General features: G+C 60.0%; 1 protein-coding gene and 1 pseudogene across 1 annotated transcript; one reads left to right on the top strand and one right to left on the bottom strand.

Annotated features, from left to right (window-relative positions):
- On the bottom strand, positions 1 to 5293 carry LOC115833235 (annotated as a pseudogene).
- On the top strand, positions 2581 to 27631 carry L1CAM (L1 cell adhesion molecule). The gene is made up of 29 exons (XM_030806434.1): positions 2581 to 2694; positions 13153 to 13336; positions 15860 to 15874; positions 16446 to 16551; positions 16789 to 16991; positions 17977 to 18099; positions 18196 to 18366; positions 18657 to 18768; positions 18911 to 19095; positions 19225 to 19356; positions 19496 to 19639; positions 20209 to 20320; positions 20433 to 20599; positions 20702 to 20858; positions 21038 to 21162; positions 21250 to 21360; positions 21615 to 21812; positions 22036 to 22106; positions 22257 to 22479; positions 23284 to 23399; positions 23603 to 23804; positions 23893 to 24015; positions 24109 to 24282; positions 24398 to 24517; positions 24625 to 24780; positions 25093 to 25227; positions 25561 to 25633; positions 25731 to 25742; positions 26233 to 27631. The coding sequence occupies exons 2-29, from the start codon at positions 13261 to 13263 to the stop codon at positions 26462 to 26464; spliced, it is 3774 nt and encodes a 1257-aa protein (XP_030662294.1). The 5' UTR covers positions 2581 to 2694; positions 13153 to 13260; the 3' UTR covers positions 26465 to 27631.

The following is a 27631-nucleotide window of genomic DNA, read 5'->3' as shown; positions in this document are numbered from 1 at the left end:
TTAAAAAGACAAGAATTGTTAGACAGAATCAAATCAAACCAAAACCCAACTATGTGCTGTTTCGAAGCGCTACTCCTGAGATATGAAGACACAGAAAGATTGAAAGGAGAACAGAGAAAGACATGTCTGGCTGAGCCCACCCCGCCTGCCTGCTGGCACTTCCTTCTTGCCCCACTGTCGTCTGTGGCTTCTGCGACTTCTGCATGCTCATCACAGGGTCAGAGTCTGGGACTTCCCTTGTCCAGTCCACTGTGTCTATGAGGGCTGGGTCACAGGGAGCAGGGCTGTGAGAAGCACTTGACGTTGAAGGGAAAGAGACAGCCATCTGTCTACTTGGTGTCCCCCTAACCTCCACAGCAAGCACATGGCAGTGGAGGGGTGGCTTGCCTCTTATTCAGGGCCAGTCCCTCCTCCTTCTCCTGGGACTTGCTCTGCCGTTGGTCTTCTGTCACTCTTGCTCTTGCTCCCATTGGCTCCTCCACCTCATTACAAGGAAGTGAGAATGGGCATCGTGGTCAAGCAGAAGGGAATTCAAGTCCCAGTTCTGCCATTTACCTTCTGGGCGATCTTGGGTGGGTCATTTGACCCCTCTGAACCTTGGTTTCCTCATCTGTGAAATGGGGGCACTGATAGAGCCAATTTCTTCCTGGTTGCATGATTGCCCCTTTCTGGACCTTGGGTACCTCTCTGGGAGAGTGAGGATAATAACAGCGCCATCATCCGGGGTGTGTGTGTGGATGCAATGAGCCAGTGGAGAGAAAGAGACCTTCCTAACTGTGCTTGCTGGACCCAGCCCTTGAGCTCTGTGGGCTTTGGTTTTCTCATCTGTAACGTGGGGCGAATGCTTCAACAGACCTCCCCAGGTTGGTGTGCAATTTAAATGTGCAGGAAACGTAACGATGGCAGGTCCATGGCTGTGCTCAGGAAATGTGATGTCGTGTAATCCTAGTAATGAATTTTTTGTTACCATAAATGGACCCATCACTACACATTAGCAGGTGCATATAAACGGGCTCTATTCCCTGCTTACTTCACCCCTGTCAAAGTCATCATCCTGATAGGCACCAAACCCTAGATTAGGTAAAGGATTTGCAGAAGTTGGGGCTTGGAGAAAAGGCTGGGATCATAGGGAGTGAGTGGAGGCAGCAGCTGGAAAGGAGAGAGGCCTATCAGAGTTCAGATCAGCAAAGGCAGGAAGCCGACCACAGCTCAGTGCCTCATGGAAAATACGCCCTCTTGGCCCAGATCATGAGCCGGCTGGCCTCGTGACCCAGGCGGGCTCAGTTTCCTCTGCTGTCACCTGAAGATGCCCTGCAAGTGCCCCCACTCTCCCTAGCCGTCCGCCTTCACTCAGGTGCCTAGTCTTGTCCATTCTCCTCCTAAAGCCCGGCAAACATGGCATCCAGACCCTCTCTGAGCACAGGTGGGTCCACCCCAAGCTTCCCATTCCAGGGGAACTGAAGCTGGCACTATGCGGGTGGGGCATCCAAGCCAGGATGCCAGGGCTGCTCCCATGTGGGCCCTCCAGGGCCCGTCACCACTTGGGGAGTCTTGTGAGACTGAGTTGAGGGCCCCTGGAATGCTTCACTGGGCAACAGGCATGCCCATAAAAATACCGTGGCCACCAGAGCTGCAATCTGCCATCGGGGCCCTAGGCCTTCCTAGCCCTGCGGCTGCAGCCAGCTTGCTGGCTCCGGAATTCTTACCCCCTCCATTTTGCTTCCTCGCCTGTGAGGTCATGGCCTTGAGCCTAGGAGGGGGCGCTGGGGAGGAGCTCCTTCCTTCTCGATCTTGTGCAGGGCTTCGGCGGAGAGTGGGAGAGAGTGGGGTCGGCGGGAAAGGTCGAATGGGGCCAATCCCGAGGACAAAGAAATAAGACACCGGAGAGCTAGAGGAAAATCTGGGAGTTGGGGGTGGCAGTTCGAGGGATACCCTCTCCGAGACCCTGTCGCCCCTGGGCTCACTTCCTACCCTGCCGCCCACCTGGGCTCTGGGGTGCGCAGCAGCCCGCGCTCCGCGGCGCCTCCCCAACACGCTGAAGACGAAGCCCCTGCACCCCTCCCAATAGGACCCTGACTGGGCGCTCAGGATCGGGGGGCATTCGGGAGAGGTCCCGGGAGTCCTGCCCTGTGTGTGTGTGTTAGGGGGGCGTTGCGTGCAGATGCCCATCGCTGGCCCGCGCCGTCGAGGGCCAGGCCGAGGCTAAGGGAGCAACCCCTTCCTTGCGGGACTCTTTTCTCCACTGCCCGGCCCCAGGCCTCTGGGAGGACTCTCGCCCCGCGATTCCCGCTCCGAGCTTTCACAGCGGGCTCCCTTGCGCTGGGGCTGAGGACACTCTCCGGCCCGAGACTCCCGGTCTGCGGGGGAGGGGGTCTGGCGGGACCCGTCGGCTGGGGTCCCGCTGGGCTCCCGGAGTGGGCTGCCCGGGGGACCCCAGCCAGAGTCGCATTCGGCTGGCACCAGGGGCTAGGGTGCGGCGGGGCGGGGCGGGGCGGGAGGCCGGGGAGGTGATCTCACTCCTCCCTCCCTCTCCTCCCCGGCGCTCCCCTCCCCCGCCCCTGCGCACACGCCTGCCCCGCCCCGCCACCGCCGCTGCTGCCGCAGCATCGGCATCGCAGACGCGCTCGGGCGGCGGGTCCGAGGCCGGCGTGCGCGGAGGCTGGGCGGGCAACCCGAGCGGTGGCCGCAGCGCAGGTAAGGCGGGGTGGCCTCCCCGTGCGCCCGGGCCGCGGCCGCGATCCCCGGCGCCCCCACCCCCTCTGCCCGGGGCGCACGGACCAGGGAGCGCCGCCCGGCCCGGTCCGGCCCGCGGTAACCGGCGTTGCTGCCGGAGCCCCACCCATGCCGGGCGTCGGGCTCCGGGCACCTCGGGCGGGAGCGGGGCGGGGGAGGGAGGCCAGGTGCCCGAGCCCGACAGGTGAGGGGTACCTGGGTGACTCCCCAGATGCTGGCCTGGGCGGGAGAACAGGGCGGGGGGCGTCAGGCAGGGTCTGTGTGGGCAGGCGGGGGCTGAAGTTGGCGGGTCCCCGTGCGTGTGTGCGTGTCTGAGAAAGGAAGCCAGATCGGGCCGAGCGCTCCCCGACAGGCCGCCGTGGGGTGTGGCCCTGGGCGTGGCTGCCCCTCATCCCCAGCCGAGAGCCCAGTTTGGTTGAAAACCCCGGCTGACAGCGTGGTGAGGGGTAGATTGGGATAAGCCGCCCCTGCAATGGGGGGAGGGGAGTGAACGGGACTGGGCGCTGCCTGCCCCTCCGCCCCAAGGTTGGGGGGGCTTTGTTCTCCTCCTTCTTCTTTCCAAATCCCAGCCTGGGCTCCTCCGGGCTCACCCGAAAACCTGCCGCAGAGCCAGGGGCTCCTCCCCGGAGGCGCAGGGCGCCTCTGGAGCCCGTTTCCACAGGCTCTGTGGCCAGTCAGGGCTGCAGTGGGTGAGGTCGGTTCGGGCACCCACTGCTGCGCCTCCGGTGCATGGGTGTCCATCAGGTAGGGTCCATCAGGTAGGGGTGAGGGAAGGTGGGCCTCACTGGCTCAGGCGGTCCCTGCTCACTGCAGGTCTTTTGCCCACTGCCACATCTTCCCATCTCTGTGCGGTTATGGGAGGGGTCAGCGATTCCTATTCCCTCCATTCCAGGTCAGACTTTTGGGGCCTCTTGGTTGGCAGGGATTGCAAAGAACACGCACTACAATCCATTGCCCCCGACAGGGTATCTGGACCCCCCCACCTATCACTGTCCCTCTCAGGAAGGCAGGCCTAGAGCCATCTGCCCCCTTCCCCAGAAGGAGTAGGGGCCTGGCACCCTCCAGGTAGATACCCTGCCACTGTTAACCCCACCCTGAGGGCAGGGGCATCGGGGCAGCCCAGTGCCATCTCTGCTGACTCACGTGGCCCTGACGTAAATCAGTGCAGTCCACCCTTCTTCCCCTGGGGGCTGCTGCCCAGCATCATCTTTCTGGGGCGGGGGCCTCCCCAGGGCCTCTCCCCTCCCATCAGCTCCTTGCTGCAGGTGGTGGGACTTGGCCCAGCCTGGCCTCTCCCCGGCACAGCTCCCATGCAGTGCCCACATGTGCACACCTGTGGGCTCCAGAGCCTTTGAGGACTCGGCTGTCTTGGCCACATGGGAAGTTTGGGGCAGGGTTGGGCCTGGGACCTTTCCAGCTCCCTGGCTGCTGGTCATTTCTCTCTGCTGCATCTGAGTCTCTCTCCATATTTATTGATGTTTGTGTGTGTATGATCCCGAAAGTAATACATCTTATTGTAGGACACTTGAAATATACAGAAAAGAACAAAAGAAATTAAGAATCGCTAGTGATCTGATCACCAAGAGGGAAACATGTTCAGCACGCCCCAGCCTCTCTGGTTTGCTACACTGCACTCCTAAAAGGCTCCTCCCCCAGTTCCCAGCTGCCAGCCCCCTGCTGAGCATCAGGAGGACAATCAGCGCTTCAAGGTGGCGGGGTCCCCTGCCCTGCAGCCAGTGAAGAGCTTCCCTACCCAGGCGCACAGCATCCCAGCGATGGGCAGTCGTGTACTGGGCAGCTGCTCACTGCCAGTGCTCCTTTGGGCCGGGCTCTGGGCTGCCCATGGAAGAGCCAGTGACAAACTGGACCAGCATCGTCCCTGTCTTCGTGGGGTGTCACTTGTTTACTTTTTTCTTGATGATTATCTGAAGGGAAAAGGGAGGCAAAGAGTGAGGGAGGGCCTGGCCTGAGGGCTCCTACAGTGAGCAGGGTGCCCAGGTTGTGCCCCCAATCGGCCTCTCCCAGGTCCGAGCCCTTTCCACCACTGGAACTATAGCTGGCGCCTTCCTTGGCATGCACCTGGCCAGGACTGGCAGGTGAGGTTCGAGGAGACAGGCCTGTGTGCCCTACCTTGATCACCAAGGTTGCTTTCAAAGCTCAAAATGGCTGCACTGAGTGCTTTTCTGGGTGTGAGGGTGATGCGGCCTCGCAGAGTGGCCCAGGCTCCAGGAGGGCACGTTCATGGGAGAACCCGGGGTAGGGGTGGGGTCCTGTGAGGAGGTCTGCCAGGATGGGGATCCCAGCCAAGACCCTGGTCTGCCAGGCCTCCCTCTGTGGGCATGAGTGGGGGCCCTGCTTCCCTCCCCCGTGGTTCAGACAGTGGGGGAGGCAGGGGGTCTGGACGCCCCTCTAGGGTCCCCAGCAGGGTACTCATTGCCCCGTCCTCTGCCCCTGCGATGGGCTGGGGCTGGGGCTGGGTCCCTGGGTGGGGCCATCTGGAATGGGCCTGCAGCATCCCTGCCCCTGCAGTCGCTGTCTTACTTGCTCTGATCTGGCCCATCCCGGACACCTCCCTCTCCTGCTTCCCCCGCCCCCCTGCTCTCTCCTCCGCAGCCTCCCACATCTCCCTGCGCCCCACCCCGAGGGCCATCACCTTCCCCCTCCTTCTAGGCAGAAGCCTGCTGCTGCCGGGGATGGGGTGCACCACTCCCTGTCTCCTCCCTCTGCCTCTGCCTGCCTGGCCCTCCCTCCCCTCTTCCCCCTTCCCGTCAGGGCTCTGCTCCATCTCTTTGCTTACCCTTTTGTCTGTCTTCCACCGCTCTGCTCCTCTCCCTGTCCCCCCTAGCTGCCCCTGCCTCACCCTTGAGGGCCCTGAGGTTGTGCCCTGTCCAGCAGCCACTCAGCACCCTTCTGCTGGACTCTACGCCTTGGGTTTGGGCCCAGACCCCCCATGGGGGCCTTGTCTGAGTGGAAGGCTGGATGGGGGGTGCCTGGTGAGCAGCAGCCAGACGAGCACTGGGGGAGGTAGCCGGCCCAGCTTGCCTCTTCCCTGGATATCAACAGGGTCTTTGTGGCTTCCTGAAGGCTGTGGCTGGAAAGAGAGGGAGGAGCTGGGGAGGGTCTGGCCGCTGTTCTTTCTGGAAGCTTTTCTTTGTCCAGTGGCCCCCACCCCAGGCCCCCGTGTTCTTCCCAGGTTGGAAAGCTGCAGAGGGAGTGCCCAGCCACTGCCAGTCAGCAGCTCCTGCTCATCTCTGGCCCTTACGCCCAGCAGGGGCAGCTGCGAGGGCCACGGGTTGGGTGGGGCAGGAGGGTGGCAGCGTCCTGGGCTCCATGCACTTGGCCAAGGAGGACTTCTGAACCCGTCCATCCCAGTGCGGGTCTGAGAGTGGAGCTTGAAGGAAAGGGACCGAGTCCCAGGAGCCCCTCTGCCCCCAGCCCTCCAGCCAGGCAGTCTTCCTATCTGCATGTGTGGGGTTTGTGTCTCTGCTTGTGTGTGTGTATTTGTGTGTGTGTAACTTCCAGTATTCCTGTTTGTCTGGGTGGGGTCATATATTTGGTTGCATGTATGTGTGTGTTCATGAACCAGCATGCACACGGATATTGTCATGAGGCCACGTGGGTCTCCTCAGATGCCCCAACAGGGCCTGTGCTGGGAAGGGGTGGGGCTGAGGGTGGCTGCTGCTGTGGCTGGAAGCAGCGCTGCATGATATGGGGACAGAGCCTCTGGCCAACCCAGGCTGTGCTTCAGTGGAGGGGGGTTCCCTGTGGCCCTGTCTCCCAGCCATCTGCGTCTGTGTTCATGACTTAGGAATGCCCAAGCCCTGGGGATCACAGAGGCTCCATTGTCCGCCCCCGGGCTTCCTGTGTCCCCCTCTGCCCTTTAACCCCTTGGGAGTGGGGCCCCTGGAGGGGGCCCGTGGGGCCTGGCAGTGTCTGAGCTGTTTCCAGGCACCCCCACCCTGCCCCCCGCAAGCCAACACAGGCTAGGTATCCCAGGACTGGTGTGGGCCAGGGCCTCTCCCTGCCCCAGGCTGGGCTCCTTCCCTGCTCTCCTCTTCAGGCCACAGCCCCAGGAACTGGATGCACTCTGTTCCTTCTGGCCTGGCCCCTGAAGCCCCCTCTAGTGCTAGGGTCATCCTAGCTCCCTGAGGAGGCCTGGGGCCTGAGAGGAGCCCTAGTTTTGCTGCCACCTCATTTCTCTCGCCTTCCAGGGGTCTCGGAGGCTGAAGCCTTGCTGCCTGCTGGGCATCAGTATCCCCTTCAACACAAGAATGGGGCCACTGCTGTCCCTAAATGCTGATTGGAGAGGGGCCTCTTTGGGAGGGGTTCTGGAGCCTCTGGTTGCAAGAAAGGTATCAGAACAAGTGCAGACTCCAGAGAGCAGAAGAGGGGACCAAGAAACCAGCCTGTCCCCAAGCCCAAAAGGGAAAGGAGTTGGCCTTCTCTTGGACTGAGTACTTGGATGGGGGACTTGGGGGTTTGTTTGGTGTCGGGCTTCAGCTCTGTGCTGAGACGTGATGTTGATCACATCCCAAGATGTCACTCCCTGCCCCCCACATTTGCCTGCCATCTGCCTGGCAAATAAGCCCTCCCCTCGGGGCAGGATGGCTTGGAGGCCATCCTTACCCAGGCCCCTGGGCCCCTGGGAAGCCTAGCAGGCACACATGTTAGGATGCCAGAGCCTCTGAGAGGCAGCTTAGGGAGCCCCCATGCCCTCTAGAACCCCACCCCTGCTGAGAGCCAGTGCCAGCTCTGTGCTCTTGGCCAGTTTCCAGTTTTCTGAGCCTCTGTGTCCTCATCTGTAAAATGGGGATGATGATAGCACCTCCCTTCCTGGGGCAAATCTGGGGAGGAGATGAGTGAATGTGAGTGGAAGTGCTCATGAGGCTTTCTGGTACATGATAAGTCCACGCCGTAAGTTGATTTAATAGAACAGACCACAGAGGGATGTGATTGTGGGGATGGAGTGGGGCTCCTCCCTCCCTTCCCCAGTAGTCAAGACCATCCTCCCTGAACCCCACAAAGGGTTAACCTCCTTCTCTTTTCCCCATCTTTTAAGGAGAATGGTCCATTACAGGTGAGCTGTAGTTGCCTTGGAGATTGAAGCCTCAGGCGAGATGAGGGGCATGAGGGCTCACTCTCTCCTAAGGGTACCCTCTTAGGGAGGGGTGAGGCTGGGACTGCAGGGACTAAGCAGCAGTCATGAAGGACTTCTGGGCCCCCAGGTACCTGTGGGGGCTCCCTGAAGCAGCCCCCTTTATGTGCTGTCCACATAACACATAACAGGGGTTCCCTCTGGCTTCCCCCACCTCGGCTCGCGAGGGCCTTGGGCTGCATCACCATAGAAACCCGCCGGCCACGGCCTCGGGGGGAGGGCCAGCGGGAGCCTTAAAGGGACACAGTGCACAGGGTGTAGGTGACACCCACACCATCGTATACACACCGACAGGCACAAAAGCCCCCCAGGCTCCCAGGCCTGCAAGCACATGGGCCCAGCACAGCACTCTGACCCTCTCATGTGCCCTGTGCTGAGCCCCCAGCCCCACCCCCACTCTGGCCCATTGAGTCACCAGGCACCATGTCCCCAGGAGACAAGGGCAGGAGAAGCCGGAGATTCTCTGCTGTGCTATTGAAGGGCTGTTTTGTTGCTTCTCCTTTGAGAGGAACTCCAGGCAGAACCTGAGAACTGACAGGCAGGTGTGCTGGGCACCACTGAAGGTTCCCTTCTCAAGGTGTGTGGTGGTGGTGGTGATAGTGTGTGCGTGTGTGTGTGTGTGTGTGTGTGTGTGTTTTCAGGGAGGAGGCAGCCACTCCAGGTCTAGCCAGGCTCCATGACCTCCCAAGTCCCTCCCTGGCAAGCTGCTTCCCATCAGACGGAAGCAGGCACTTCGGAGCAGAGGACAGAGGACTCCCTGAGGGACCTGCGGGGGTAGTAGGAGGCCAGGTGCGGTGGGATGGGGCAAGGCTCTTCTGGGGCTGAACCCCTCCCTGTAGGCTGCTGGGCATGACCCTTGCCTCCCTGGCCCTTTCCCACTGGGGAGGATGGGTTTGGGACCGGACTTACTCAGGAACGGCCCCACCTTCAACCGCCCCAGCACAGCGGCCACTGTCCACTCAGCGCATGGTCACACATGCTCACTCTTGGCCTAACACATGTGCGTCTCCTCCAGCCAGGTGGCCTCTTAGTCCCAGCCAGCAGCAATATTGGAAGGCTTCCCTGGGATTTTCTGGGTGCTTCCCCCTCCCCCATCCCTACCCATAGCAGGAATCCCCCCCCACCTGTTCCCTGGCATGGCATGGGTCAGCCAGCAGTGTGCCATTCATCCTGTCTCACGGCCGTCCCTTGTTCAGTGCCACAAGTGGGCAGGGCCTTGATGCTCTGTTGCGTGGGGCTTTGTAGGCCCCTCTGGCCCCAGCTCACAGCTGCTCCACCCTCTGTCTGACTCTCTACCCTGCTCCCAGGCCAGCGTGACGTCGACGCCGGGAAGCCCCTCCACTGACCCAGGCCCATCTTCCCTCCTCCCCGCCCCTTGCCTGGCACAGCCCCCAGGGACAAGGACGCTGTGCAGGCGGCCTGCGCGCACGCGCACGTGCACACACCCACCCCCACCCCTCACTCTTCTCGCTCTTTCTGCCATCTCTCAGCAGCGCTCTGTACGGCTGCTCTCACCCTTTGTGCTCCGGTTTCCTCTTCTCTCCCTTTCTCTGCTGCCTGGGTCTCCGTTTCTGAATTTCCCCACCTCCCTAACCATCTCCATCGTGGTTAGCACTGTCTTCCTACGTCTGTCTTTGTCTCCTGCTCCCTCCTGCCTCTTCTCACTCTGTCTGTCACCCTTGGCAGACCCGGCCTTGGCTCCATCTGTGGAACATTCCCCCCTCCCCGCTCCTTTGCCCTTAGTGGTGCTGGTGGGGGGTAGAGGGCCTGCTGAGCCGACAACCCTAGCTGCTTGCTCTGTAATTGCCTGAGGAATGGTGAGAGATCAGAGACCCAGCAGCAGTGGGAGGGGAGGAGGGAGCGCCCCCTCCCAGCTGTTATGCCTCGCAAACTTCTGGCTGCTTCCTGCTTGTCTCCAACTGCCCAGGGCGGTGGCAGGCTGGGTGGCAAATACTGGGAGACCAAAAAAGAAGTTGGATATGAGCCTGTGGGAAGATGGGATGGGGCTGGGATGGGGCAGGGAGCGGGGACCAGGGGTTTGGGGATATTGTATTTCCCCTGAGTGTACATGCCGAACACCATTCCAGGATTGTAGATTTGGAGGACAAATAGAGGAACTTGCGTGGCAGAAATCGTCGACCTCCAGAGCACCCCAAAGCCTCTGACACGCAGGAAGGTCCTTCTTTGAGCTTCTCCTTGCTCCAGTTTCCTCCCCTCCCCCTCCTAAGACCAGTGCTCAGAGCTCCCAAGGCTGCTGTTTGATCATCTGCTCTCTGATCCGAGTCTCCTACTGCTCCTACAGGCCTTGAAGTTGAGGCTAGTGCTGCCTGGGGCCTCCCCTGATCCACTGGCTTTGTGGGGAGAGGCCGGGGTGGAACAGATCCACTGTTGCTCTTCCCTTCTGGGCCCAGGTCCAGCTCTTGCAGGTTGGGAATCACACTTCTTACCCTCCGAGTCATCTCTTGGCCTCCAGGCCATGCACACTGACCCACCCTGCTGCTTCTCCACCACCCTCTGCAGCAAGCCCTTGCCCAGAGTCCCCACGGGATGTGCCGCATTCACAGCTCTTCTTGGGTCACTCTGTTACACAAAACTGACAAGGCCCAGAGCCTTAGCACAGCATGGCTGACTTCTCTACCATCCTTTCGGTGTTCCTGCTGAGGCTCGGTACCCGCTTTGATAAGGTCCTGGCTGGGCAGAGGGAGGATGTGCAGTATGGATTTAATGAAGGCGTCTGGTCTGGGACTTCAGCCTCCAAGCTCTGTCACCTAACAGCACCCTTTCTTGCCTTGACTGCACTTTAACCACTTCCTGTTTGGAATTGAAGTGGTCTGGCCACTTGGGAGTCTGTTTCCTCCTCTTGTCATTGTCAGAGGAGCCCCCTCTTTCAGACCCTTAGTCTTTGGGTCCCCTTACTTGTAGGTGAATGTGGACATGGCTGGTGTGGCTTGGGTTTGGGGTGGACACATGCAGCAGTTGAGCTCTGAAGACTCAGACAAAGACCTAGAAGTTGGGACTTTGAGACACACAAGAAGTGTTAGAAACACTGTCACAGAAAATATCCCAGGGCTTGTCCTGACCCCCTGTCCTGACCCTAACCTGGAGCATCTGGAAGGGAGGAGGCCTCAGTGGCCTCTCTTGACCCCCAGGGGGCTGAGGAGCAGCAGGGGGTTGTTTTCCTCCTTTCTCTCCTCTCCCACACCAATTCTCAAGGGAAGGCTTCCTTCCCCATTTTTTTTTTTTTTTTTTTTTTTTGAGACGGAGTCTCGCTCTGTCGCCCAGGCTGGAGTGCAGTGGCGCAATCTCGGCTCACTGCAAGCTCCGCCTCCCGGGTTCACGCCATTCTCCTGCCTCAGCCTCTCCAAGTAGCTGGGACTACAGACGCCCGCCACCACGCCCGGCTAATTTTTTTTTTTTTGTATTTTTTAGTAGAGACGGGGTTGCACCGTGGTCTCGATCTCCTGACCTCGTGATCCGCGCGCCTCGGCCTCCCAAAGTGCTGGGATTACAAGCGTGAGCCACCGTGCCCGGCCACCCCATTCTTTCTTTCTTTCTTTTTTTTTTTTTTTTGAGATGGAGTTTCGCTCTTGTTGCCCAGGCTGGAGTGCAATGGTGCGATCTTGGCTCACTGCAACTTCCACCTCCTGGGTTCAAGAGATTCTCCTGCCTCAGCCTCCCAAGTAGCTGGGATTACAGGAATGCGCCACCACACGGGGCTAACTTTTTTTTTTTTTTTGAGACAGAGTCTTGCTCTGTCGCCCAGGCTGGAGTGCAATGGCGCAATCTCCACTCACTGCAACCTCCGCCTCCTGGGTTCAAGTGATTCTCCTGCCTCAGCCTCCTGAGTAGCTGGGATTACAGGCATGAGCCACCACGCCTGGCTATTTTTTTTGTTTTGTATTTTTAGTAGAGACAGGATTTCGCCATGTTGGCCAGGCTGGTCTCAAACTGCTGACCTCATGATCCCCCTGCCTCAGACTCCCTAAGTGCTGGGATTACAGGTGTGAGCCACCACGCCCAGCCCTAATTTTGTATTTTTACTAGAGACAGGGTTTCACCATGTTGGCCTGGCTGGTTTTGAACTCCTGACTTCAGGGGATCCACCCACCTCGGCCTCCCAAAGTGCTGGGATTACAGGCATGAGCCCACTGTGCCTGGCCTTTTATTTTTATTTTTATTTATTTTTTTAAAGAGAGTCTCACTCCATCACCCAGGCGGGGGTGCGGTGGCACGATCTTGGTTCACTGCAACCTCTGCCTCTCAGGCTCAAGTGATTCTCGTGCCTCAGCCTCTCAAGTAGCTGGCATTGCAGGCGCCCACCACCACGGCTTATTTTTTTTCTTTTTGTATTTTTAGTAGAGATGGGGTTCTGCCATGTTGGCCAGGCTGGTCTCAAACTCCCGACCTTAAGAGATCCAACCGCCTCAGCCTCCCAAACTAGTGGGATTACAGGCGTGAGCCACCACGCCTGGCCTTTTCCGCATTCTTTCTTCATTTTCCTGAAACTATTTTGTGAAATGCAGCCATCTTGGGCCCCTTTCCTCCCTTCTCTATCCCACTTCCCAAGCCCCCCATTAGCTTTTTAGGGCTGTACAGCACCCAGGCATCAGTTGGCTCTGAAAGCTATAGCAATGTGACTGCAAGAAGAGTTCTTCTCTACATATGTGTGCACACAGAGATAATAGATACAGGGATTCATCCCCACAGATACATAAAGACATACAAGAAGACACACGTAGCTAGCAGACTTGTGTGTTGATTCCCTCAGGCACACACACTAACACACCCACTCATGAGTGCAACCCCTCCCAGAGAAGACACACCACAGAAATACCAGCTCACATACAGCTCACTCCCTGCTTGCAGATCCACAACCACACACATGCCCACGGACACCTGCTCACAGGCACATGCAGACACATACGGGGATGGTGTGCACACAGCGGCCTGTGCCATGCACAGGGGAGCTGATGGGGCAACAAGTTGGTACTGGGGAGGCAGCTGGCAGGAAAGGTGCAGACAGAGAGTAGAGAGGGAATAAAAGGCAACCTAGAGGCCCAGCCAGGGCTATCTCCTCCAGATTTCTCCCTCCAAGGTGGGGAGGGGTGCGGATGGGGAGGGGAGGGCTGGAGAAGCCGGCCAGCTGGGGGCGGGGCTGAGGGCGGGGCCAAGAGCCCGGGTTTACCCAGATGTTAGTCACTAACGTCCTTCCGTTCTCTCATCTCTCTTCCCCCACCCTTCCCTTCCCTTCTCCCGTCTCCCAGTACCCCCACTCCCAACTCCCGCCCCAAGCCGCCCAGCAGCCCCCTTCCCCTCCGGCCGGAGCCTGAACCGAGCCCGGCTGGCTGTGCTGCGCGGTGCCGCCGGGAAAGATGGTCGTGGCGCTGCGGTACGTGTGGCCTCTCCTCCTCTGCAGCCCCTGCCTGCTTATCCAGATCCCCGAGGAATGTGAGTAGCTGAAGGGAGCCTGGGCGCCTCCTTTCGCCGTAATGTTGGGCCCCTCTTTATCTTCTGCCTCCTCACCTTCTCCCTGCTCCGGACCCTGACTCCTCTCCCTGGCCTTTCCTGGGCACAGGGTGAGCAGGAGATAGCCAGGACGTTGGGTACCCCTGGAGAGAAGGGCAGGGTAGAAGATGCGGGGCGTGTCAGCACCACGGACAGGGACAGGCGCGGCCGCCGGGGCGATTTCAGCACCAGGGACAGCGAACCCGGAGTAGGGGCCCCGAGGTCTTGGGCCTCCTCCATGCTCTCCTTAGCCCTCCCCATCCCTGCCCGCTCCACTCCGACTCCTCCGCTTCCATCCCCCACCACAGGGGTGTGGCAGCAGGAGAATGGGGCCGTCCCCAGCCCTCAGCTGGCTTGTGCAAAGGCCCGTGTTCAAGTCTTGTCCCCATTTCTCTTTCCCCTCCTGGGCCCTTGGTCACCCTGTCTCTGAACTGAGACAGGGAAAGGTGGCTTGAAAAACCCTGGTCCCAGCCCAGCAGCCTTCTGGACCCTTTTTCGTGCGTAGTTATTTGGTGGGGGTGGGGGCAGGGCTGCTGGAGCATGTGTTTATGGTTGTAACATTTGTTGGGGGCACAAGCAGGTGAGTGGATGTTGGGGAGTGTGGCCATAGGGTTGTGACTAAGCATGGATACACTGTGTATGTCTGTGTGTTCTTGTGATTGACTGAGCGTAGATATTCGTGAATGTGATTTTGACTTCCTTACATGGGTAACTGTGTGAGTCACTCTGTTACTTACTGGCCAGGCTTGTGGAGGTCGGGAGGTATTTGACCACGACATTTGATTGCATCGGGTCATGTGTATGTGTGAGTGGGGCTGAATGTAAGTACACACTTGCATGTGGGGGGTGTTACCGTGATGGTGTTTTCTCCTGTAAGTAGCTGTCAGGCCGTGTGAGGGGCATGTCACAGGGTATCACGTGTGAGGTCGTTTGTGTCTCTTGAGCTACCAGGCTCCAGTCCCTTCCCAGCCTCACCTTGACACCTTTGTCTCTGGGCCTGGACAAGGAGGAGGCCAGTGCCACTGAGAGATGAGTTGGCGGATAGGGGTTGGGACGACTGTCTGTGCCAGCAGTGGGACAGGGGCTGCGAGAGAGAGGCTGGGGAGGCACCTGGCATTGGGAGGCAGTGAGGGCTTGGAGGAGGTAAAGGGGCTGGCCCCTTAGACACATACATGGAAGGCCAGGGCCATGCAGACTCCCCTGGTACAGATGCACATGGACACATGCACACAGGTGCATGAAGACAAGCCAGGTAGAGGGATGAAGGAGCAGAGCCACGGAGAGGCCACACAAGTGGAAACACACACCAGTGAGGCTTTTAGACACAGAGGACACAGAGGTGGATATACAATATAACACTGTACAGTGGAATGCAAGTCATGCATTCTCTACAGAAAGATGGGAGTGGGGAGAGAGAACTAGGCCAAAAGGCCATGGCAGCTCCAAGGCTGCCCTGGGCGCTGACCAGCACTCATTCCTGACCCTGATACGACACAGTGGGCAGTGGCAGGCAGCCGGCCCTCCCTGTTGGAACCTGTCTTCCATCTCTCCCTCCCCAGCCCCTCCAGCCCCCTTTGTCTCTTTTCCTGCTTCCTCCACCTAGTTGGCTTTCTGCATCCTGTCATCCCTGTCACCATCTCCCTCCCCAGCTCAGGGCCCTCTGCAGTGTCCCCAGGGAGCCCCCTCCTCCCTCCCTGGACCTTCACACTGAGGTCTTCTGCAGAGACAAAGCTTTCAGAGGCAGCCTGCTGCTCCCTCCCTCCCTCCCTCCCTCTTCTCCCTTCCTCGAGGCCGAGGCCGCCCTGGCCAGTGCTCTGCAGAGTCCTGGGGCTGGGGCAGCAGCTCTGGCCTCTGCCCCAGAGAGCTTGGTGGCTGGCTGGGAGGAAGGAGGGAGAAGAGGAGGGCTGGCGCCAACCCCGCAGGCTATGGAAACTCAGAGGCAGCAGGGCCTTTGGGATAGTTTTCAGGGGGAGGGGGCAGCAGGGCTCTGAAGGCTGGGCCCTGGTAATTGAAAACACTCAGCTGTGCTAATTGGATTAGGAGGGAAGCAGGCTGGAGCAGGGGAGGGTGCCTTCCAAGGCATCCTGAACGGGTGGGGTCAGTTCTGCAGGCCCTGCCAGGGGGCTGCAAGGACACTCCTTGTTAAAGGCAAGAATTTCTCTCTCCCTGTCTGCTAGAGCTGGAGGCATGGCCTGGCTGCCCCTGGGCTGCACGCCCTGTGTATCTATCCAGTGGAGCTCCTCTCCCTGGGCATCTCTCTGTCCCATCTCCCTGGGCTTGACCTGCCACTGCTCCAGCCCAGCGTGTGCCCCCTTGTTGCCACTGCCAAGGCCTCCTCTCCTGCCATTCCCTCTCCACGGGGGGGCTGCAGGAGCTTACTGTGTCCCCTGCCATCTGCCCCACTCTGGGGCTGCCTGTCAGTATTTCTCTCCATTCCCTCCCTTGCTGCCTGTCTGGATTTCTCAGATGAAGGACACCATGGTAAGTTGGGGAGGGGTGAGAGTGTTTCCCAGAAGGCCAAGGAGAAGGGTAAGGAGGCCCTCGGCTGAGCCTGCGCCCCAACCCTCCTGAGTGCTGGGGCCCTGCTTGGCTCTCCCTGAGCACCATGTGCTTCTCTCACCTGTGCGGGGCTGGCTTTGTTCTGTCTCTGCCCCAGCCTGGGTACTCTGTCACCCTCACTGTTCCTCTCTGCCATTCTCTCTGGTCCCTTCTCCCCTGTCTGGGGTTTGTCCTTCTTGGTTTCTGTGTCTTGGCTTTTGTTGCCCCCACTTCTTTCTGTCATACCCTTTTTGTCTTTCTCAGGCATCTCTTTGTAACTTCCGTGGCTGTCCCCTCTGTCCCTGCCTCTCTTTACATTTTTGCATGTGTCCCTTTCTCTCTCTCCCTCTTTTCATGTCCCACAAGCCTCTTTTGTTCTTCCCCTCCATTCGTCCCCCTGTGGCCATGGGGCCTCCAGGGGCTCTGGACCCTGCTTCCCTCACGATGGGACAGGGGCCGAGGCTATGACACCAGCCAGGCACCCTCACCACCGCTCTCCCCACCCTGTCTCCAGTGATGGAGCCACCTGTCATCACGGAACAGTCTCCACGGCGCCTGGTTGTCTTCCCCACAGATGACATCAGCCTCAAGTGTGAGGCCAGTGGCAAGCCTGAAGTGCAGTGAGTGATCTCTGCCGTCTCAACCCCTGTTGCCTGCCACTGACCCCGGCCTTGTGCCTCCCTGGACCGCCTAACTTCTAAGCCCAGAAGCCCCAAACCTTGCTAATCATCCCAAGTCCTCGCCATCTCCCAGTCCATCCCTTGGGGGCCCTGGCTGCTTTCACCTGTCCCTCCAGCCTGTTCCAGCCCCCGTTGGGTTCCAGGGCCTCAGGCCTCTGGGCCTTTTTCCGCCCACAGGTTCCGCTGGACGAGAGATGGTGTCCACTTCAAACCCAAGGAAGAGCTGGGTGTGACCGTGTACCAGTCGCCCCACTCTGGCTCCTTCACCATCACGGGCAACAACAGCAACTTTGCCCAGAGGTTCCAGGGCATCTACCGCTGCTTTGCCAGCAATAAGCTGGGCACTGCCATGTCCCATGAGATCCGGCTCATGGCCGAGGGTGCGAGGCGCTGCAGGGACCAGGGAGGGCAGGTCCCGGAGCTCGTGTGGGATTGTGGGCTGGAAGCTGCTGTCAGCCAGTTGTCTCTCGTGGCGAGGGGCCTGGGTGTCCTGCCAGCCCTCCACCCCACCCCAGCTTCTCCCCTGGCCCGTCTTGTTTCTTGTGCAGTCTCCTCCTTTGCCCTGTCTCTGTCTCCATTGCACTTCCAGTCATCTCATGCCTTTTCACTCCCTCAGGCTTTCCTGGTGCCTGCCTCGTGGCTGAGCAGGAAGGTGGTGGGGGGGGGCGGGGGGCGGGGGGCGGCGGGCTGGTGGGGGGAGTGGCTGATTCTGGGTAGACCTGCCTGAGTCACTGCAGTCATGTCTGTCTACACCCGCACTCCTCAGCAGGGCCCCTCTTCTCTGGCTGTTCCACTTGGCTCTCCATCTCTTCCTCTCCACCTCCGACTTGGTCTCTCTTGCTCCACGGCTCTCTCTTGATCTGTGTCGCCTTTTCCCTGGGGTTTTCCCTTCGCATTCCATCCTCCCTGAGCTTTCTGCCTCCTGAGCACTCTCCTCTCCCCTCCCCACCCCTCCAGTTACCTTGGGAACCGTTGCCATGGTTTCTGTGTCAGGATGATGGAAGGGTCTGTGACTCCTGCATCCCTCCACAGCTCCCCTCCCCCATCACTGCACCTCAGCCTCAGCCTCCCCCCACCCGTCCTTTCCTAGGGTGGGCAGGGAGAGCTGAGAACCGTGGAGGGTTAACCCTTCCTGACCTCCTGGCCTCCTGCTCACCCTGGCCTCCCTAAGTGCTAGTCTCTGCTATGAGCCCAGAAGGCATCCGGAGTGTCTGCCTCCTTTTCTGTGAACTTTCTCCTGGCCTGACCCTCTCGCCCCCTCGTCCATCCCCGGTGTAGCCCGCCACTCCCCTGCCCCCACCTCCCTTCTCCTGCCTAGCACCGTCTGGACCAGGAGGAGAGTGTCAGACCGTCTGTCCCTTCTAGGTGCCCCCAAGTGGCCAAAGGAGACAGTGAAGCCCGTGGAGGTGGAGGAAGGGGAGTCAGTGGTTCTGCCTTGCAACCCCCCACCAAGTGCGGAGCCTCTCCGGATCTACTGGATGAACAGCAGTGGGTGCCAGCGAGCGGCTGCCTCGTGGGGTTGGGGTGTTAGCAGGGGTGTCTTCCTGGACGGGGTCATGACTTCGGCCTCCTTGCCCCCTGCAGAGATCTTGCACATCAAGCAGGACGAGCGGGTGACGATGGGCCAGAATGGCAACCTCTACTTTGCCAATGTGCTCACTTCCGACAACCACTCAGACTACATCTGCCACGCCCACTTCCCAGGCACCCGGACCATCATTCAGAAGGAACCCATTGACCTCCGGGTCAAGGCCAGTGAGTCTCAGAGGCTCTGCACCCTCTCCCTGACTCCTTTCACCCTCAGGCATGGCCCTTCCCACCATAGGTCCATCTGACAACTCCAGGCTTCCTCAAGAACAGCTTGGCTCCCACCTCTACCCTGCCCAGACTCCTTCCCAGGCATCGAGAGCAGAGACAGGACACTCTCCTTAACGGAGGAAGACACAGAGGCCCCGGGGGCTGGCTGGAGTGTCGAGTCCCTCACCCTTGCGATTCTGGGGTGGAGGGAAGAGTGGGCAGCCCACCCACCCACTCTCTCCTGGCAGCCAACAGCATGATTGACAGGAAGCCGCGCCTGCTCTTCCCCACCAACTCCAGCAGCCACCTGGTGGCCTTGCAGGGGCAGCCATTGGTCCTGGAGTGCATCGCAGAGGGCTTGTGAGTCTGGGAACCCAGGGCAGGGCAGGGCAGGGTGGCGCAGCCCTAGCGGGGAGCTCAGACCACCGCGGGGTATAGGGGGCTGGGGCGAATGGCCTTGTCCTTTCTCCCTTCTGCTCTCTCCCCTTTGCCTCCCGGGCAGTCCCACGCCCACCATCAAATGGCTGCGCCCCAGCGGCCCCATGCCAGCCGACCGTGTCACCTACCAGAACCACAACAAGACCCTGCAGCTACTGCAAGTGGGTGAGGAGGATGATGGCGAGTACCGCTGCCTGGCCGAGAACTCACTGGGCAGTGCCCGGCACGCCTACTATGTCACCGTGGAGGGTATGGACCTCCTGGGACAGTGGCCTGTGATGTCCACTGTCATCGGGGAGGGGAGGGTCTGCACCGAGTCAAGAGCCAGCTGCCGGCTGTGGGCTCAGGGCGGCTCTCCGGCTCTCCCCTTCCTCCCAGCTGCCCCGTACTGGCTGCACAAGCCCCAGAGCCATCTATACGGGCCAGGAGAAACTGCCCGCCTGGACTGCCAAGTCCAGGGCAGGCCCCAACCAGAGGTCACCTGGAGAATCAACGGGATCCCCGTGGAGGGTGAGCAGGGCCTCAGGCAGGAGTGGGGAGTGTGGTGAGCCCTGGGCGCTGTGGGGGAGAGGAAGAGGAGGGTGAGGAAGGGCCTCAACGCAGCTCAATGCCGGGCTGGGGCCCATGGGCCCACCTGCTGCATGCACAGAGCTGGCCAAGGACCAGAAGTACCGGATTCAGCGTGGCGCCCTGATCCTGAGCAACGCGCAGCCCAGTGACACGATGGTGACCCAGTGTGAGGCCCGCAACCGGCACGGGCTCCTGCTGGCCAATGCCTACATCTTCGTGGTCCGTGAGTGCCCTCCCTTCCTCACCCTCTAACTCCCAGTCCGTCCCTGCAGCCCACTGGGCCAGGCCACCAGAGTGGCTCAGCTGGCAGCTGATGTGTCCTCGGCCGACCAGGCTGGCGCCGACCTTTCTCCTTGCTGACACCCTTTGCCCCATCTCACTCAGCCTCACGATAGCCGAGGGAGATGTAAGAGCGGAAAGGTCTTAGCACTGTAACTGAGCGGAGGCTCACCCCGGACAGGATGTGACCAAGGCCAGCCCAGGTGGCACCTCTCCTGGAACTTCAGGGAAGGCTGGGGACTAGGCCGGGAAAGCTTTTGGGGAGAGGTGACTGTCAGTTAGGCCTGGAATAATGTAAAAGTTGGGTGGCTGCGACCAGAGGCGCATCTGAGGCAGAGGGCAGTGTCTGAAGGCAGAGAGAGACGCAGCCTGGCGGGGGCCTCAGCTGGGAGCAGGGAAGCAAGACTTGCAGGGCTCTTGGGGGCCCAAGGAAGCTGTGCAGAGGGTCCCTGGCTCCTGGCCCAGCTGTGGCCCCAAGTCCTGCCCTGTCTCCCGAGACTCTTCCTCCCTTAGAGCTGCCAGCCAAGATCCTGACTGCGGACAATCAGACGTACATGGCTGTCCAGGGCAGCACCGCCTACCTTCTGTGCAAGGCCTTCGGAGCGCCTGTGCCCAGTGTTCAGTGGTGAGTGTCTTGTCCTGGTAGTGGTGAGTGTCGTGTCCCAGTGGCCAGGAGCCAGGGAGGGCAGGGAGCCCAGGCCAGCCAGTCAGAGCCAGGCCCGCCCTGCTCCCTCCAGGCTGGACGAGGATGGGACAACAGTGCTTCAGGACGAACGCTTCTTCCCCTATGCCAATGGGACCCTGGGCATTCGAGACCTCCAGGCCAATGACACCGGACGCTACTTCTGCCTGGTTGCCAATGACCAAAACAACGTGACCATCGTGGCTAACCTGAAGGTTAAAGGTCAGGCGACCCTTGTCACGTGGCTGGCAGTGCCTCTGGGAGGGAGGGTCCGGGCCTCTGGAGGACAACAGAGTGACTTCCCCATGCGCACATTACCCTCAGATGCAACTCAGATCACTCAGGGGCCCCGCAGTGCAATTGAGAAGAAAGGTTCGAGGGTGACCTTCACGTGCCAGGCCTCCTTTGACCCCTCCTTGCAGCCCAGCATCACCTGGCGTGGGGACGGTCGAGACCTCCAGGAGCTTGGGGACAGCGACAAGTGAGGACAGTGACGGTGAAAGGGGGCACAGTGGGAAAAGCTGGAAGTCCAGACCTCTTGGCCTTGTGCTTGCTTTGATGGGGAAGGCTCTGACAGGAGCGGGCAAAGGAGACAGGAGGGAGGGATGGGAGGGGAGAAGAGCTCAGATGGCAGGAAGAACAGACACAGCTCCTCCACAGGTACTTCATAGAGGATGGGCGCCTGGTCATCCACAGCCTGGACTACAGCGACCAGGGCAACTACAGCTGCGTGGCCAGCACCGAGCTGGATGTGGTGGAGAGTAGGGCACAGCTCTTGGTGGTGGGTAAGTCCTAGGGTGGAAGCCTCCACTCCAGAAGGCCGGGGCTCACATCCCTGGGCCCTTTCAAGCACCGACCCTCCCCACCCTCAGGGAGCCCCGGGCCGGTGCCACGGCTGGTGTTGTCCGACCTGCACCTGCTGACGCAGAGCCAGGTGCGCGTGTCCTGGAGTCCTGCAGAAGACCACAATGCCCCCATTGAGAGTAAGAGGCTTGAGCTTGGTGCCACCCCACCATCACCTCTGCCAGCCCTGGTCCCTCCTGGGATCCTCCCTCCTCCTGGAGCCTTCCTGGGGGGACATGGTGACATGGTTTGGGGGGACTCACCGTTCCTCATGGGAATCTGGAGATGCCAGTTGGCCTGGGTACTCAGGGACCCAGACTATACCCAACCCCTCCACAGCCCCTCCCCCAAAGCCACACGCTGATCACTCCATTGTTGGTTCACTTCTTGGCAGAATATGACATTGAATTTGAGGACAAGGAAATGGCGCCTGAAAAATGGTACAGTCTGGGCAAGGTTCCAGGGAACCAGACCTCTACCACCCTCAAGCTGTCGCCCTATGTCCACTACACCTTTAGGGTTACTGCCATCAACAAATATGGTCCCGGGGAGCCCAGCCCGGTCTCTGAGACTGTGGTCACACCTGAGGCAGGTGAGTCAGGGTGGCACCCACTCCCATGCCACCTGGAAGGGGCTCCGGGCTGTGAAGGGAGGGCTTAGGTGCCGTGCCCAAGTTCCTCTGCTTCCAAATTTTCAGGGGCAGTGCAAGGGGGCTGGACTCCCTTGCAGAATGAGCCATTTGTTCCTTGGCCCTCGGTTCTCGTGGCTCTCCAAAAGAGGCTGCAGCATTGATGTGTTAATACTTTCCTTTCCAGCCCCAGAGAAGAACCCTGTGGATGTGAAGGGGGAAGGGAATGAGACCACCAATATGGTCATCACATGGAAGGTGAGAGTCCCTGGGCTGAGCTGCCTGGGGGACATGAGGCCATGACCTGGGTGTCTGTTGCTCCCCCTTGGCTGTGCAAAGGAAGGGGCTGATGTCTGGGAATGCTGGTTTGCGCTGGGGGGCAACTCCTCTTCTGCTGGCCTCCTCCAGCCGCTCCGGTGGATGGACTGGAACGCCCCCCAGGTTCAGTACCGCGTGCAGTGGCGCCCTCAGAGGACGCGAGGGCCCTGGCAGGAGCAGATTGTCAGCGACCCCTTCCTGCTGGTGTCCAACACGTCCACCTTCGTGCCCTATGAGATCAAAGTCCAGGCCGTCAACAGCCAGGGCAAGGGACCAGAGCCCCAGGTCACCATCGGCTACTCCGGAGAGGACTGTGAGTATCCGGCAGAGCCCCTCGCCCAGGGTTGAGCTCGCCTGCTTCCACCCAGCCCATGTCCACACCCCTCAGCGCTGGTGTGCGCGTTTCCTAAGGATGAGGATATTCTCTTACATAACCAGAGCGACATTATGAAATTCCCCACACTTCACATTTCTATAATTGGCAGCGGTATTCCAGTTATATCAGCCAATGCTGCTTCTTTCATTTCCTTGAATCTGGAACACGACCAGATGGTAACTTGAAGTACCCCGTCAAGTTTTTTTTTCTGGTTTCTCCTTTTTTTTTTTCTTTTCTTTTCTTTTTTTGAGACGGAGTCTTGCTCTGTCACCCAGGCTGGAGTGCAGTGGAGACGTCTTGGCTCACTGCAACCTCTGCCTCCCGGGTTCAAGCGATTCTCCTGCCTCAGCCTCCTGAATAGCTGGGATTACAGGCACTTGCCACCACACCCAACTAATTTTCATATTTAGTAGAGATGGGGTTGCACCATGTTGATCAGCTTGGTCTCGAACTCCTGACCTCAAATGTTCCACCAGCCTCTGTCTCCCAAAGTGTGGGGAATACGGGTGTGAACCACCACGCCCGGCCATGGTTTCTCCTTTGTATAAGCTACTATTTTCACCTTTGCAACTAATAAGCAGTCCAGGCAGAGATCTTGAGACCATGCAAACACACCTCTCCTCCTCAAACTGTGCCTCATAAAACATCCAAATCCATCTTCTCTGTGTGTGGGGGCTTGGGCCTGGCCTCAGGGCTGGGGTGAGAGCCTATGGCTCTTTCCAAGTCACTGGTGGTTTTCAGACCCCCAGGCAATCCCTGAGCTGGAAGGCATTGAAATCTTCAACTCAAGTGCCGTGCTGGTCAAGTGGCGGCCAGTGGACCTGGCCCAGGTCAAGGGCCACCTCCGTGGATACAATGTAAGGGTTGAAGGCATGGGGGCCCAGGAGGGTGATCACTGAGGTAAAGTGACAGGATGGTGAGGGGGCTTTTCCACCTGCCAGCCGCTCTCCTGGAAGACTTGGGTTGAGAGGAGGGTCCCCATCAAGAGTGGTGGGGGCATGCGTTGGGGGCCCTGCTGGGTGCCTTCTGCCCCTGCAAGGTCTCCTGCCCGCTTGTGCAGGTGACGTACTGGAGGGAGGGCAGTCAGAGGAAGCACAGCAAGAGACATATCCACAAAGACCATGTGGTGGTGCCCGCCAACACCACCAGTGTCATCCTCAGTGGCTTGCGGCCCTATAGCTCCTACCACCTGGAGGTGCAGGCCTTTAACGGGCGGGGATCGGGGCCCGCCAGCGAGTTCACCTTCAGCACCCCAGAGGGAGGTGAGTCCTGCACCCCACGCCTCATCCCCTGCCCTCCTCCCCAGACCTGGGCGAGGACCTACCTGCCACTCGGTTCTGTGCCTTGCAGTGCCTGGCCACCCGGAGGCGTTGCACCTGGAGTGCCAGTCGAACACCAGCTTGCTGCTGCGCTGGCAGCCCCCACTCAGCCACAACGGCGTGCTCACCGGCTACGTGCTCTCCTACCACCCCCGTGCGTGCGCTGCCCCAGCAGGGAAGGGAGGTGGAGGGGCCACGGGGAGGGGGCAGAGCTGCAGCCACAGCCAACCCCTGTCTGTCCCCACAGTGGATGAGGGGGGCAAGGGGCAGCTGTCCTTCAACCTTCGGGACCCCGAACTTCGGACACACAACCTGACCGATCTCAGCCCCCACCTGCGGTACCGCTTCCAGCTTCAGGCCACCACCAAAGAGGGTCCTGGTGAAGCCATCGTACGGGAAGGAGGCACTATGGCCTTGTCTGGTAAGCCGGAGGAATGACTTGCCAACAGGAAGGCCCCGGCCAGCCGGGTCCAGGAGGGAGGGCCTTAGACTTCCTGGCAGCTGCCACACTCTCCTCGTGCCCCTGCATCCCCCAGGGATCTCAGATTTTGGCAACATCTCAGCCACAGCGGGTGAAAACTACAGTGTCGTCTCCTGGGTCCCCAAGGAGGGCCAGTGCAACTTCAGGTTCCATATCTTGTTCAAAGCCTTGGGAGGTAAGCGTGAAAGGGGGCCTTGGGGCGAGGTGGGGAAGGGGGCTGTAGGCCAGAGGGGCTGCCTGGCACTCCGACTCACCCCCGCTGCCACCCTCTCTCCCTCGCAGAAGAGAAGGGTGGGGCTTCCCTCTCGCCACAGTATGTCAGCTACAACCAGAGCTCCTACACGCAGTGGGACCTGCAGCCTGACACTGACTATGAGATCCACTTGTTTAAGGAGAGGATGTTCCGGCACCAGATGGCTGTGAAGACCAACGGCACAGGTGAGGCGCCGGGGGCCCACCATGGCCTGCCAGGGAAGCATGGGGGCTGCACAGTTCATGTCCTTCTGTCCCCTGAATGGCCACTACTGCCCAGGCCCCCTCCACGGCTCCTGTCTGCTTCTTCCCCCAGGATCTGGGTGTCCCCGAATCAGCCCCCTTTCATACCCTTTCCGCAGATGCCCTTTTCCCTATCTCCCTGTCCCTGTCACTCCTCAGCCCCCCAGAGGGCCCCGACTTTAAGAGCATACTTCAGGGCTTCAGGTCGGGTTCTGGCTTGGGCGGCAGCACGGGGGGCTGGTGTCTCACCCTCAGGCCGCGTGAGGCTCCCTCCTGCTGGCTTCGCCACTGAGGGCTGGTTCATCGGTTTTGTGAGTGCCATCATCCTCCTGCTCCTCGCCCTGCTCATCCTCTGCTTCATCAAGCGCAGCAAGGGCGGCAAATACTCAGGTAGCCTCTGAGCCCCACGTGACGGGGGTGGAGCCGAGGGCATAGAGGAGCACCTCGCCCCTTCCACTCTTCTGCAAGGCCTCCTGGATTCCCTGAGCTCCCCACAAGATGACAGGCGCATGGTGGGGGCAGGCGGGGGGATCATCCTCCCAGGCCGGGGTTGGGGAAACAGGCAAGTGGTGGCTGGACCGCAGGGGGCGAGCGGTTTCTTTCAAGGCCTCTTGCCTCTGGACATTGTTGAGACAGAGTGCTGGGGGTGCGGGGCGTAGAGGGGCCCGGAGCCCCGGGTCAGGCTGGGGCGGGAGAAGAAGCTGTCCTTCTCTGTGTCTCCAGTGAAGGATAAGGAGGACACCCAGGTGGACTCTGAGGCCCGACCGATGAAAGATGAGACCTTCGGCGAGTACAGGTGAGCCAGGGCAGGAGTGGGTGCTGGCACTCAGCTCCACCCTGGCCTTCACATCTCACCCCCTCTCTCTCTTCTCTGTGCTGCCGGGTGACTTCAGGTCCCTGGAGAGGTAAGGCAGGGGCGTGGGGCGCTGACCCCCCTAAGGGAGGGGCCAACAGCAAGGACTCCCTATAGACAATGTGCGCCTGGTGTGCCATTGTCCCCTGGCTGCCGGGGCTCTGACAGGACTCTCACTTCCCAGCCCCCAGGCCCGGCAGCTCCTCATTTCAGGGAGAGGCCGACACTCCCCAGCCCCTCCTCTCCACACAGATACCTTCACTGCTCCCCTCTCCCCAAGGGAGGCCCCAGACAGTTTCCCAGACAGGAACCAGGCCCCATAATGCCCTGGCCGAGTGCACACTTGCTCCCTCACAGTCCCCAGGATCTGGGGAATGCCCAAAGATGACAGCCTCAGACCTGCCTGCCAGGGTGGCCAGAGCTGCTCTTTCTGAGCACATTCTAAGCAAATGGAAGGCAGGCAGGCGTCTGCCTCACCCCCAGCCAGGCTCCTGCAGGGGCTCGGCAGTGCTCTCACTCGCACCTGCCCTGTGCCTCTGCAGTGACAACGAGGAGAAGGCCTTTGGCAGCAGCCAGCCATCGCTCAACGGGGACATCAAGCCCCTGGGCAGTGACGACAGCCTGGCCGATTATGGGGGCAGCGTGGATGTTCAGTTCAACGAGGATGGTTCCTTCATTGGCCAGTACAGTGGCAAGAAGGAGAAGGAGGCGGCAGGGGGCAATGACAGCTCAGGGGCCACCTCCCCCATCAACCCTGCTGTGGCCCTAGAATAGTGGAGTCCAGGACAGGAGATGCTGTGCCCCTGGCCTTGGGATCGAGGCCCCTCCCTCTCCAGCAGGCCCGTGGGAGGCTGGAGTTGGGACAGAGGAGAACTTGCTGCCTCGGATCCCCTTCCTACCACCTGGTCCCCACTTTATTGCCAAAACCCAGCTGTACCCCTTCCTGGGCACACGCTGCTCTGCCCCAGCTTGGGGGCAGATCTCCCACATGCCAGGGGCCTTTGGGTACTGTTTCGCCAGCCCATTTGGGCAGAGAGGCTGTGGTTTGGGGGAGAAGAAGTAGGGGTGGCCCGAAAGGGTCTCCGAAATGCTGTCTTTCTTGCTCCCTGACTTGGGGCAGACGTGGTGGGGTCTCCTCAGGACCAGGGTTGGCACCTTCCCCCTCCCCCAGCCACTCCCCAGCCAGCCTGGCTGGGACTGGGGACAGAACTCGGTGTCCCCACCATCTGCTGTCTTTTCTTTGCCATCTCTGCTCCAACCGGGATGGGAGCCGGGCAAGCTGGCCGCGGGGGCAGGGGAGGCCATCTGGAGAGCCCAGAGAGTCCCCCCACTCCCAGCACCGCACTCTGGCAGCACCGCCTCTTCCCACCGCCCAGCCCACCCCACGGCCGGCTTTCAGGAGCTCCATACACGCGCTGCCTTCGGTACCCACCAGACAACATCCAAGTGGCCTCCGTCACTACCTGGCTGCGGGGCGGGCACACCTCCTCCCACTGCTCACCGGCCGGCCTCTTCCAGCCGCCCTCACCCCCCAGGACCCCTTAGCAGCCCTGCCCTCCCTATCGTCTGAACAGTTGTCTTCCTCAGCCTCCTCCCGCCCCCACCTTGGGAATGTAAATACACCGTGACTTTGAAAGTTTGTACCCTTGTCCTTCCCTTTACGCCACTAGTGTGTAGGCAGATGTCTGAGTCCCTAGGTGGTTTCTAGGATTGATAGCAATTAGCTTTGACGAACCCATCCCAGGAAAAATAAAAACAGACAAAAAAAAAGGAAAGATTGGTTCTCCCAGCACTGCTGTGCCCCTGCTCAGCAGCCACAGCCTCCCTGTATGCCTGTGCTTGGTCTACTGATAAGCCCTCTACAAAAAAACAAAAGTATATATATATATGTACATAATATCAGAATTATAACAGGCAAATAAAACCTGAAAATCAAGAGCA

The sequence above is a fragment of the Nomascus leucogenys genome, chromosome X (genome assembly GCF_006542625.1).
Source record: "Nomascus leucogenys isolate Asia chromosome X, Asia_NLE_v1, whole genome shotgun sequence".
In the NCBI taxonomy this organism is placed as follows: Eukaryota; Metazoa; Chordata; class Mammalia; order Primates; family Hylobatidae; genus Nomascus; species Nomascus leucogenys.
This window is presented reverse-complemented; position numbering and strand designations above follow the sequence as displayed.